At 40.1% G+C, this 12,146-nt stretch overlaps 1 protein-coding gene across 1 annotated transcript; it reads right to left on the bottom strand.

Moving 5' to 3' along the window:
* Positions 1 to 101: 101 nt before the first annotated feature.
* LOC130164843 (arfaptin-1-like) lies at positions 102 to 11,087 on the bottom strand. The gene is made up of 8 exons (XM_056369832.1): positions 10,939 to 11,087; positions 7,829 to 7,910; positions 5,442 to 5,532; positions 5,244 to 5,362; positions 4,918 to 5,139; positions 3,998 to 4,155; positions 3,684 to 3,858; positions 102 to 3,598 (listed from the first exon to the last, which is right to left on the bottom strand). The coding sequence occupies exons 2-8, from the start codon at positions 7,898 to 7,900 to the stop codon at positions 3,443 to 3,445; spliced, it is 993 nt and encodes a 330-aa protein (XP_056225807.1). The 5' UTR covers positions 7,901 to 7,910; positions 10,939 to 11,087; the 3' UTR covers positions 102 to 3,442.
* Positions 11,088 to 12,146: the final 1,059 nt, after the last annotated feature.

Here is a 12,146-nt window from a genome sequence, read left to right as displayed (position 1 = left end):
AAAGTCCCTGAAGCACTTAAAACCGTTAATTAGTTCAGTTATCTCAGTTTATTGCTTATGGTGACACGTTGTTCCTGTTCAAGAGATTCAAAGATTCAAAGTCAAGACTGAAACAACTTTTTATTCAACAAAACTCATATCTATAACATAGTTCACGTTTTGGCTCTCAAGTGATTTATTTGGCTGTTTTTTGTCATACAAACATTTTCAACAAGATTAAAACAATTTATTACTTTTAAACATTTTGGTCCTTGTTTTGGCATTTACATCCCAAATGAAAAAGCTAAATTCTCTTCATATTTGGTCTTGTATATGTATATATATATATATATATATAGATATATATATATATATATATAGGCCCAGCTGAGACTGATCTAGGGTCAGCAGTCCAACTCACTGGATTTTAGAAGAAAACCAGGGAACAACAGAAACTGCAGTTGTTGGAAAAACCCCAAAACATTTATTCCCTCGTCAAAAAGTCCCAAACTTTTTATCAACAGTTAGCTGCTGAGATCGCTCTGCTGTTTCAGATCAGACGTTATAATGATTTAAATTATGTTTGGGTTTTTGTAAAACTATGTAAAAGTCTGGTAAATTGAAAATAATGCAGGAAGAATGTAGTTAATCTCATATTAAAGGTGGAAAATTGAATCATTTCCTCACTCTAATCTGAACACAGGTAAAAATAATCTGGAAGCACAAAAACTTACTTTTGCTTTTTGGTTACAGCGGAAAAAAGTTGAACAAAAACAGTGAAGGAAGAAGCCCTAATTTAAAAAACCCCAATATAAATGGTGTAAAACATGTATAATAATGTGTTAAAATGTATTTCTCATTTTGTTTTCTGTTGATAAGATAATTATTTGTGATTACAAATAAAATAAGAAAAAAAAAACATCACAATCTTGGAAACACAAACATTTAAGGTTTAAAGTCCACTTACTATATTTTTCCACAGGGCTTTCAATCACATCTTGCAACTTCCACAGTTTGTTTACTCACATTACTGGATATTGACCATTGAGTTAGAGAAAATGCTACGCTAATTTTAAGCCAACCTTCTTGCTAGCTTTCTAAAATCTAAATTTGCAAATTTCCTCTTTAACTTTTTTCTTCTTCTTCTTCTTCTTGATTTAACAATAAATAATTTGAATTTAATATTTGGAGATCTTGTTCGATCAAGTTGATCAGTTGGAGATCTTGTTGGGCTTTTAATACAGAAACAACAGTTTTTCATTTTTAAATTGAGTGGAATTTCCCTTCAAGGCTAAATTTAAGACAGGCGGGACAGTTTTAAAGGACACGAGGAAACAAGGCGTTAACTGGCAGTGTAAATATCCTTTTTTAAGGCGAGACGGTTTACGGGACGTTATTGCACAAAAGCATCCACACTCACTGCATAGTTGTTGTTGTCAGGCCTGAGCTACAGCGACACAAACAAAAACACATTCATACAACAAAACAGTTCAAAAAGAGTCAATTCACTGAACGTTTCATGACATAGTGTCATAAGAAATGTCGAAGGCAGATTACGCTTTGGATTAAGTGCAAAGAGTGCGAGAAAAATACAGTAGGTGGATAAAATAACTGTTACACTTTACAATATGATGCAAGCTAATTCAATATTGCCTCAAAAATTAGCACAAAGTTAAATTAAAAACCTCTTTGAACAGACTGAACAAAAGCAGAACTGTTACATTAGATTGCTTCAAATTGTTCGTGTGTTTCTGTTGTTTTATCCACCGACTGGATAGAAGGAAGGACAGAGAGTGAATCTTTGTTTTTGAATAGAAAAAAAAGGCAGCATGTTTATTCAGCATTTCAAACTAAGCTGAATAAATGTAGGTATTTGAAGGCTGTTATCATTCAAAATGATTCAGCCTTCCTCCACCAACATACACGGCAACATCGTCAGCGTACAGCGATATTTTTGGTTGGTATTAAAGTATTGTTCTGCTGTGTAATCCACAAAAGCGAATGACCAGCAGCCAAACAGACAAGTGTTTCTTAAACTAAATCTGAGGCTGACTGACAGATCGGCTTCAACCAACCTTTGTTTACCAATGAACGAGACAACGTCGTTGACGTACGGCAGCAAGTTTTTGGCTCGTCGCAAACTACTGGTTACCACAGGATCCTGAACGCCGTGCGACACAAACCAGAGATGGAAATGACCAGCAGCAAACCAGACACATGTGTGGCTGCTAAGTTACTACTTTCAACTGTCTGAATCTTTCCAAAATATGCAGAATAGCTTGTGCTACGGTGGCGGTTCGGTAGCATTTAATCAAATCTGAATCCAGTTTAAAATCCGTTTACCAAATCTGAATCCTTTCAGATCCCTTATTGAATCCATTTGGGTTGAGTTTTTCAAAAAAATTTAAAGTCAAGGGTTGTTGTTGTTGTTGTTGTTGTTGTTGTTGTGCTGCGGCTTTTTGAACTACAAAAACACTTGCAGTGGTAGAGTGGAGATACTGAGACATGCCTCTTTCACTTCACCAATAATCCTAGGCCAAAAAATAAACACATTATTCAGAGAACAGTTTCATTTTAGCCTTTTAGCAAATAACTTCTGGCATAAACATTAATTAGCTGAAAGTGACAGTCAGCGGCAGCTGGAAATGAGAAGCTGCTGCCTGAACGTTTTCTGTTTTCTTTGCAGATAAAAAAAAGAACAAGCAAAGACAAAAGATTCAATAAGAGATCAGAAAGTTTGAGGATCCAGGTATTTTATCAACCTGGACCTGGATTCAAAACAGAACTGGATATAGGAACCCGACTTTAGCTGATGCAGACAGCGAGGCTGTTTTTCCAGCAGTGAAGTGTTGAGGCTGTGAGTTTCTGACGGCAGCGGCTGAGGATTTTTAAAGTTCAAAGGAAGGCTTAATACCTCACAGAGGATTAGATGGATTTACTCCCCAACACACTCAGACAGAGGCAAGGAAAAACCAGGAGGGGCACATACTGTATGTATATGTGTGTGTGCTTGTTAAACAGGTCAGAAGTGACAAGTAATGTATATCAGTGACACAGGAAGAGAGAATTGTTGAGATCCTTTTGTCCTAAATATAATTTGCGAATGCTCAGCATTATTTTCAAAACTTTCCAAGACTTTTATGCGACTCTACAACATTTTGAGAACTGGAAAGAGACGAAATTCCACCTTTTCTTAGACTTTCAGACGTGCCTGAACACCCCAGCACTCAGGACACCCACCCAACTTCCTGGTATCTAACACCCCATTCTATGGAGAACTCTCAAATACCCAAGTTCCTCTTTGGTATAAATAAACTACCTTTGAACATTTCTAGTCCACAATTCCCAAATCAAGCGTCTCCCAAAATTTGTCCCACTATAGTGTCCACTGATCCTGAAACCCCCTCCGAACCCACGTCTGTCAACCTGCCGCACGGTGAGTTTTTGTGGTCGTTTTGTCGGGTCAACTTTCCTCCAGCCAGGAGGGGGCGTCCATGCTGGGGTCGCTGAGCTGTTCGCCGGCCTGCCGTATGTTCTGCTCGAGGAAATGGTGACATGATAAACTGTGAGCTGCTACGGCGCCGTGGAACAGCCACAGCTGGTTATGAAGGACTTTGACCTGCGGAGAAAGAACATTAAAGGATTTGTCACGTCCCTGCGAGTCCTGAACCCAGAACTCGGACCCCTCCCTCCGTCACTCTCACCTTGTTCTCCTCCAGCAGCTTGACTTTGACGGACAGGTCGTCTCTGATCGTCTGGTACCGCTCCCTCTGGCTCTGGAAGTCCTTCTGGGCCTGCTCCAGTTTGGGCAGGGTGACGGTGTCCCGGGGCCCCAGGTTCAGCTCCTCCAGGTCGACCCGGTACGCGTCGTACTCAATCCTGACAGGCGGGGAAATGTTTTTATACATTAATTGATCCGTTTTTCTTCTACACATTCAACATTTTACGAATCAGTTCTGTTGGATGTCTGTTGTGTCATGGTGTCTACATACATGTCCTTGGCGTGTGTTTCACCCACCTGGCAGCCTCGTACTGCTTGGCGTTGATCATGGTGTCCTCGATGGTTTTGTTGACCAGAGTGTTCATGTCGGACGTGAAGGAATTAATGGCCGCCGTCAGAGTCTCGCCGCTCTTAGACAGAAACTTCTGAGCCTCTGCGTTCACACCGAACTCCACCTGGTTTACGTGTTACACGCATCGGAGTTTTATCAGACCAGTAACGTGAGCTGAACACAAAAACAACCAATCACAGTGGAGCCCGAGAGTCAACGAGGAGTTTATTGTGATATCGTCTCCTGGTGATATTAAGAACTTGGTTGATGATTAATGATGAGATTTCAGAGCAACTAAATCATCAATAAAAAGAGATTATTATTATTCTTGCTGTAGTGTGTTTGCTGGTTCTGATCAGCTCATAAGGCCTCACCAGAGCAACGTCAGAAGCAGCAGAATCGGTAGCACTGACATTTACAGTGATTTTAATAGCAGTGTTAGCATTAGCATTAGCAGTGGCAGTTAATAACACAGGGTTTCTTCTGTGTTTACCACAAAGCCAGCAGGATGATAAGAAATGAATTCAAGTGCATGAATTAATTGACACCTCTGTCAGCTGTAAAGTTAAATATTTCCTAATCTCATCTTTAAACATGACCTGGATGAGGAGCAGGAAGTGGATGGATGGATTAACTGCAAAAAAGAATGAATGATTAATTTAAGATCCACAAATTTTATATAAGATCAGAGGTCTGGAACAACAGGAGTTTTATTTGTTCTGAAACAGTTCATATCTGACATCAGCGCCTGTGGCAGGATAGAAGGATCATGTAAGATCTTTGTAAAACAAATTAAAGTCTCTTTAACACCTGGAGGCCTTTTTAAGGAAAGTGCAGATGTGCTGTGATAGTTGCTGCAGTAGCAGCTGTGTTAACACTGACTCACATGCAGCGTCGGCGTTTTGAGGCTGAGCTCGGAGAAGGCGTCCCCCAGGGTCTTCTGTGTCACTGTGAACTGAGCGAGCTGATTGGCCAGCGTCTGAGCCAGCTTGGTCATGTGATCGTAGCGCTGTCGGTCGTCTTTGAGCAGCTCGAGCCGAGGCTCCAGCTCCAGGTCCACCGTCCGAGATCCACGGCCGAGCTTCTCTGACAGAGCCTGCCTGGTACACTGCACAGAGAGAGAGAGAGAGAGAGAGAGAGAGAGAGAGAGAGAGTTACTGCCGATCACACCGATATTTATTGATTATCTGAGCCCGGTTCGATTCCTCTCACTTTATACGTGGTGATGCTCCACTTGCGGACTCTCTGCAGCTTCTCGCTGGCCGTGTTCTTGCCGTTGCCTTGAACGACCACAGGTCCACCCCCTCGTTTTTGAGGTGTCACTGGAACATCTGGAGGAGGGGTCAAAGGTCAACATTGACATTAACTAAAATAAAATCCCATTAGAAAAACCTAACTCACTATTTTTACCATTGCTCTGGCCCGTTTCCATGGTGACCGCAGGTGTGGCCTCAGCTGGACAGGAGGCGGCATCAGTGTGGTTGCAGTTACTGTTTGTTTCCTGTGAAGAAAAAAGCAAAAGAAGACACAGAAATAAATCACGTGACACAACGTCCAATCAGCTTTCGAGACGACTGGACCTACAACCCGCGTCGTAGCCAGGTGAAACCGCAACCTCTTATGTCCTGACAGTTCAACACAACTTCTCACCACATATTTTCTACTTTTTCACATCTGCAGCATCTGTCATGGTCTTGATCAGAGAAGCTTGTGAGCGGAGAGTTATCTATAATATGTATTTGTCCCCTTACAGTAGTTATTTCTCAGGAAAGAGCAAAAGGAAATAACAACTTTATGATATTTAAAGAAGACCCCATTATTCCATAATTTCCAGCTGCTCTCGAATGCAGCACGAGCCACAGCATCCGAGAAGAGCAACATCACCAGTAACCGACGGCAAAGAGGTCAAAGGTCGTGAGTCAAAGCAACCGTGACAACACATGGAGGGATCGCCGTGGGAACCGGAGCCTGCAGCGGCCAATCAGAGCCCAGATCAAAAGGTTGTGAGGTTGCCACAGAGATGATGGCTCCCTGTTGTGATTGGCGGCAGGAAAAAGAGGTCAGGGGTCACTGGAGCACTCAAGACAGGAAATAGTCACCTGATGCAGATGAGAGGTAATGACACACACACACACACGTTTGTGCTTCTATCGTTGTGAGGACCTTCACTGACATAATGTAATCCCAGGACTCTGAGCTTAACTTTAACTATCACAGCTAAAGGTCTGACCCTGAACCCTCATTCAAAGCTTTACCTTCAAACAGCTGATTGAATGTCTGTCGCTAAGTGAAGAAGTGGTCCTCACAAACATACAAGTATAAACACACACACACACACCTGTGGATGAATTTGGCTCAAAGTTGTTGTGTCGCATTGAAGAGACAGCGAGGCATGTAGTGACGCAAAACGAGCCTCACACACACACACACACACACACACACACACACACACACACACACACACACACACACACACACACACACACACACACACCTTTGCTCTTTCCAAAGGTTAGGAGCTGGTGTGTGACAGCGAGCGGAGACATTAGTTTCTTCAATGAGCTCTTAAAGGGCCAGTCCAGATAAAACTCTTTAATGAACCTGCAGTAACTGTTTCTTTTAAAGCTCCTCCAGTGTAAAGGTCTGTGTCCATGTGTAGTGTGATTATAGATTATAGATCAGCTCTAGCTTCTATATTAATACTGTGAAAGTATCAAAGCCTCAGTCCACAGAGAAATGCACACAGCCTGTATTCAGAAACTGAGCCTTAAAACCAGCCGTCAGGACTTCTGGAACTTTGTGATGTCACAACAAAGCAGTCACCAAGCCCCGCCCACCTGGACCCACCATCCAACCCTTGCAGGATTTGGTTTCTCTGAGTGTTTTTAACTGAAATCTGCTATATTTTTATTGGATCACTCAGAAAACAATCAGCCAATCAGAAGAGAGGCTCAGAGCCTCCTCTCTCCTGATTGGCTCACCGACCTGTTGTTACTAGAGCTGCAGAGAGAAGCCTGAGAGAGGAGATGTAAAACTACACTGAGATGGTTTTATATCCTCTTATGGATCAGCACTTCAGATAAAAGTATTTCCCATCAGCTGCTTTACTCTTTATCGCTGCTCTGCACACAGGTGAGTCACCTGCTGACATCACCGCAGTGTGACCGCTCCTGTTACCTGCCCTCACTCCATCACTATTAACCACAACAGCGGTCGTCTTATCACACACACAAAAAACACTTTCTCATCCGTTTCATCCACTCACTGTCACCGTTTATCACTCTGCTTTGTTTTTGTTGTCGTGACGACCGCTGATAACATTGTAGAGGCCGTTCGTTTGCTGCCGCACGCCGTTTCTATTCTTTTATTTAACTGGTTGCGTAACGTGTTCCTGTGCGTGGAGGAACTGTAAAGCACAAATAAATCAACCACATGTGTGTTTGATATCGTTGATTGCTGAGCCAATGACGCTGATGGAAGGGAGGAATAATGAGTCTGTAATGACACGACTCAGCTGCAGTCTGTGACTATAAGAGGATGTAATGCTGCTCTTTCATTGATCGTTTAGTTTCTTATCAATATTTGGCAGAGGCCATCAGCTGAAACGTTTTACTGGCGTTTAAGATTCGGGTCCCGATGAAGCAATGAATCAAACCTCATGTGCTTGATCAGTATCTTAACACCAAGATTGCTCCAGGGTTTGCAGCCGTAAACACACCTGAAGGTAAAGCTATGATGTAACTGAACTGAAGAAATGTCACCTGTACAGTAACACAGTGGTTTTCATGCCGCCTCACCGTGGGAGGAGTTTCTTCCTCTGTGATGTTGGACGCCACGTTGACGTCTCCTCTCTCCTCCGCCGCCTCCATCTTCTTCTTCCTTCAGAGATAAAACAGAAAATATCTTTTAATTCACTGTTGGTATCTTTCTTTAAGATAAAAAAAAGATTATATTATATTAATAATATTTATATTATGTATAGGATCAAACTGTATTGTGAAACAGGAATATAATGTTATGGAAAATGAAGTAACATGAAAATGGTGCATTATATGTTTCTAGTTATTTATTCTACTTCAGTCATGTGTTTCATGGCTGTGTGTTCTGTATTTAATTGTATAAAGGTTTGTTTTATATTCATTTATAGATTTTTACTGATTCATTAGGAAAAAAAATGGTGGAAACAGCAAAAATATTGCGGCATCGAAGTTTTATTTTCTTGATTAATCGTTTGTTCCATGAAATATTCAGAACAAATTATAATTCCCCAGAGCGACACAATCAAGTGTCTTGTTTTGTCTGATCAAGCGTCTAAAACCAAAAGATATTCAGTTTATTCTCATTCACGATGAAGAAAAGCATCAACTATACTTCATCTGAGGGTTTATTATAATACCAGGCGTTTTAAGCAGTTTACAAATATTTAATTTTTACATTGTGACTCCAGAGCTGCTTAGAAAACTGGTTTGATCTGAGCAGTTGAACTGAAGCTCAGGACTGTAACGATCAGAGCAGGTGAACAGCAGGTAAACAGGTAAACAGCAGCATCTAGTGGTCAAAGAGAGGAAGCACACAAACTGCAGGAAGTCCAAAGTGTTTCACCAGTTAATCAAAGGGAACTAAATTTTAACAATAAAAATCTACTGTTAAAAAAAAATTCTCCTGATGTTTCCACGTCCTCAGTGTTTTAAAGTGTTTAGTTTTCTGATGACACAGGACGACCTCAGTGTCGAACATTCACACCTGTAACGGACGGAAACTGTGTCTGAAACTAAAACATGACTTCCTAACACTGAATCCAGGCAGAGGAGAGGGAAATTAAACATAAAAACAGAGACTCATCAACTGAACTTTAACTTTAGTTTCATCATTGTAGTTTTTATTGTTCGTCTCTGATCTTTCTTCTTTTGCTGTTTCAAAGGAATTTTGTGAGTCATCAAATTTACACAATAATCTATGCTTTATGTTATTGTCTTAATGATTTTACATTTTGTCAGTTTTATTCTCTCTCTCTTTTTGAACTGTATTTTTCACAGTTGAATGACAAATGAGTGACACTTTTACTCTAAAGTACAAAGCAGCCAAGATTTTCTCAGATTTTTCTTCACAAACAACCACAAAGAAATACAAAACAACCACAAAGAAATACAAAACAACCACAAAGAAATACTAAACAACCACAAAGAAATACTAAACAGCCACAAAAAATGTAAAATAACCAGAAGGATGCAAAACAATCACAAAGAGATGCAAAAGGAGACAAGACAGAAAACTCTCCCTGACAAAGACGCTCATATTATTGTCATCTGTCCATCTAATGCTCTCACTGCTGCATGGATTTCCAAAATAAAAGTCCGTACACACAGGGCTTCATGCAAGAGGAAACCAAAAAAATGAAAACACAACTTGAACAGCCTGCAGTTAAAGAAATTAAGTAAGTGACAAACACACTTCATACCTCAATTGTAACCGACGGCAACATGAATAGTGAACGTGTCAGGATGTGTCTGTGTTTTAATGGAGCCTGTGAGTCGGTCCACGCCAACAGGCCCCCGCCCTGTTGTTACGTCGGTGTGTATGTTCAACAGCAGAGTCACAGTGGATCAGAATATTATAGACTTTAAGGTTATAACTGGATTAATGTTTATATATCTGCTGCAACTTCCCCGCTCCTGTTAAAAGGCAATAAACAATTCCCTTAAAACCTTATTTACAGTGAGTGCAAAGTACAAACACCTCATCTTAAGTGTATGGTGGGTTATAAAGTGTGAACTTTGACCCCTTATGTGATGTCACAAGCCAGAAACGACCATGTAAGTTATACAGACAGATCAAATCTTAACGATCCAGGCTGCGTTCAATGGTTTAGTTGTGGGATGTCTGGGTTTTTCAGGTGGGTCACTCTGCAAAGTCATGATCAGTTATAGAAAGACCATCAAATCAATTATTGATGCCACAGACGGAGAGTCACCAGGTGGGGGGGGGGGGGGCTCGGTCACCTGGGGGAAGGTGTTTGATGTTGAAAGACCCAGAACACCTGACAACCCCAGGAAACACCAGTGAGGGCGTGTCCCTGCACATCCACAGGACGTCTTGTGAAAGCAAACATAAAAGTTATTCCTGTGTAAATATAGTAAATATAAAGACTTCTGCATATCTTTAAAAAACAGTGGCTGATGATTGATATCTTTACAAATCAACAAGTAAAAAACTTCCGCTCAACGTTAACGTTATTGGCTTTATCTGTACTTCTGCTTAATAACAGGAAGATGGAATTAAACAGAAGAAGCTCAGTGAGCTCAGCATCACATCAACCATCAATGGGTGTCAAGCTGCAGCTGATCCATATGTCAATCGACAGAAAATAAATCAGCAAATATTATTGATCTATCATTTAAACTAACATTCGAGCACAAATCCCCAAAATTTGATGGTTCTACTTCACGCAATGTGCAGATTTGATGCTTTAATCAATAGCTTTTGATTGTTGGTGCCAGTTTATTAGGTACACCTAATTAAAACCAATCTAGTGGTAAAACCTACTTTTATGAAGGTTTTAATGTTCAGCTATTGTTCAAATGATTTTGTTCACTTAATTTTTTTCCAGTGAAAGTGGAGAAAAGAGTAGAAACAGCTGTAATTATCAGTGTAAGCACATAACTGAACAGCAGCACAGACCACAGCCTGTAGTCAGTTAGTTTTAGTGCAATAAATAAACTGTGCAAATGTTGTTTTTAAGGTCAAACTGAACTCAGCTTCGATGGAAAGTATTTCGACACGTGGCAAAGTGAATAAAAATGTGTTTTTACATTAATATTCCTGCAGTTTCTGTGGCGTAAAGAGCAGGACAGAAGGTGAGACCGGTTGACAACAAACAAACAAAGGTGACACTTGAAACCGTTTTTACCTTCACGGCTCTAAAACACAAACTTCCTCTTCTTCTTAAAGCGTCGGACTTTTCCTCTTGTTCCCGCGTTAGCTCCTCATTCTGTTAAAATATTAACAAACTGAACGAGAAAAAGTTGTGAAAAGCTAAAGCAGCAGAGAGGAGACAAACACACCCGGAACTGTTTTCTACGCAGAGTGTGCTCGATGTGTTGACCTGTGCTCACCGGAGGGGCGGTGACTTCCACGGTCATTCAGAGATGTTCCCGAGCGGCAGAGAACGTGACCCCGCCCAAACGGGCAGTTCCGGGTTACGAAATAAGCAAACTTTTCTTTTTCTTTTGGAAAATTAAGTAGAAAATTATTACAAAATAAAGTTCAAACACAGCAGATTGAAATCTATTTTATTTTACTCATGGTTTTTCTCACCATTTATAGAAAATTTAAAATGTATATTTTCAATTTCAATTTATATGTTTAATTTTTTGGGAGTAGTATCAAAAGCTAATGAAAAGTTGCTCAGAAAAAAGTGAAATTTTGAGACCTTTGAGGAGATGTAAAAATATAAATATTTCATAGTGTGTAAATGTCAATTGTAGAATATAACCTGCATTTCAGGGGATTTAAATGAACCTGAAATACTGAGGACATGAATGTTAGCCATAGACCTGGTTTTCACTAAAGAGGTTTGTATTATTATAATTACAAATTACTTCATATGTGCTACTTTAAGTTGCATTACTTGATTTTTCTGGCCACTTGAGGGCAGCAGACAGTTAATATAAACACACAAAGACATGCTTACAGATAATACAAGTTATATTTAATCATATTTTATGTGCACATGTGTATCCTAATTTCATTTCATTCATTTTTTTTCTTTTTTGCAAATATGAAATGTATATCAGATGATCATTTTGCATGTGTACTGGGCTGTTTGCAGCCTAATGCATAAATTGCTATTTAACCTGCCATGTAATATTGTATTTTTTGTAAACTGTGTTATTGTGATTACAATGTAAATGAGAAAAAATTAGTTTGACCTCAGTTTGACCCTATTTCTTTTAAATCTGTCCACCCCCACAGAGAACAGTGACAGAGACGTCCCTCTACGTCCGAGCAGGTTTTCTTCTAAACGTAATGCAGTTTCCTGTCAAACCGGACGGAAACAATGATGAAGGTGTTGCTTTTGTTCCTGCCACAGTTTATATACTGAAACGTTTTAAAGAG

Source organism: Seriola aureovittata, chromosome 23 (assembly GCF_021018895.1).
Source record: "Seriola aureovittata isolate HTS-2021-v1 ecotype China chromosome 23, ASM2101889v1, whole genome shotgun sequence".
In the NCBI taxonomy this organism is placed as follows: Eukaryota; Metazoa; Chordata; class Actinopteri; order Carangiformes; family Carangidae; genus Seriola; species Seriola aureovittata.
Note: the sequence above shows the minus strand (reverse complement) of the source record. Positions and strands in the feature narration are given on the sequence as shown.

Coding starts and splice junctions, on each gene's coding strand:
- LOC130164843 (XM_056369832.1), bottom strand. CDS start 7,900: ATGGAGGCGGCGGAGGAGAGAGGAGACGTCAACGTGGCGTCCAACATC. Junction 3,859..3,997: donor AAGCAGTACGAGGCTGCCAG/GTGGGTGAAACA, acceptor CCCGCCTGTCAG/GATTGAGTACGACGCGTACC. Junction 3,599..3,683: donor AGCTGCTGGAGGAGAACAAG/GTGAGAGTGACG, acceptor CTTTCTCCGCAG/GTCAAAGTCCTTCATAACCA.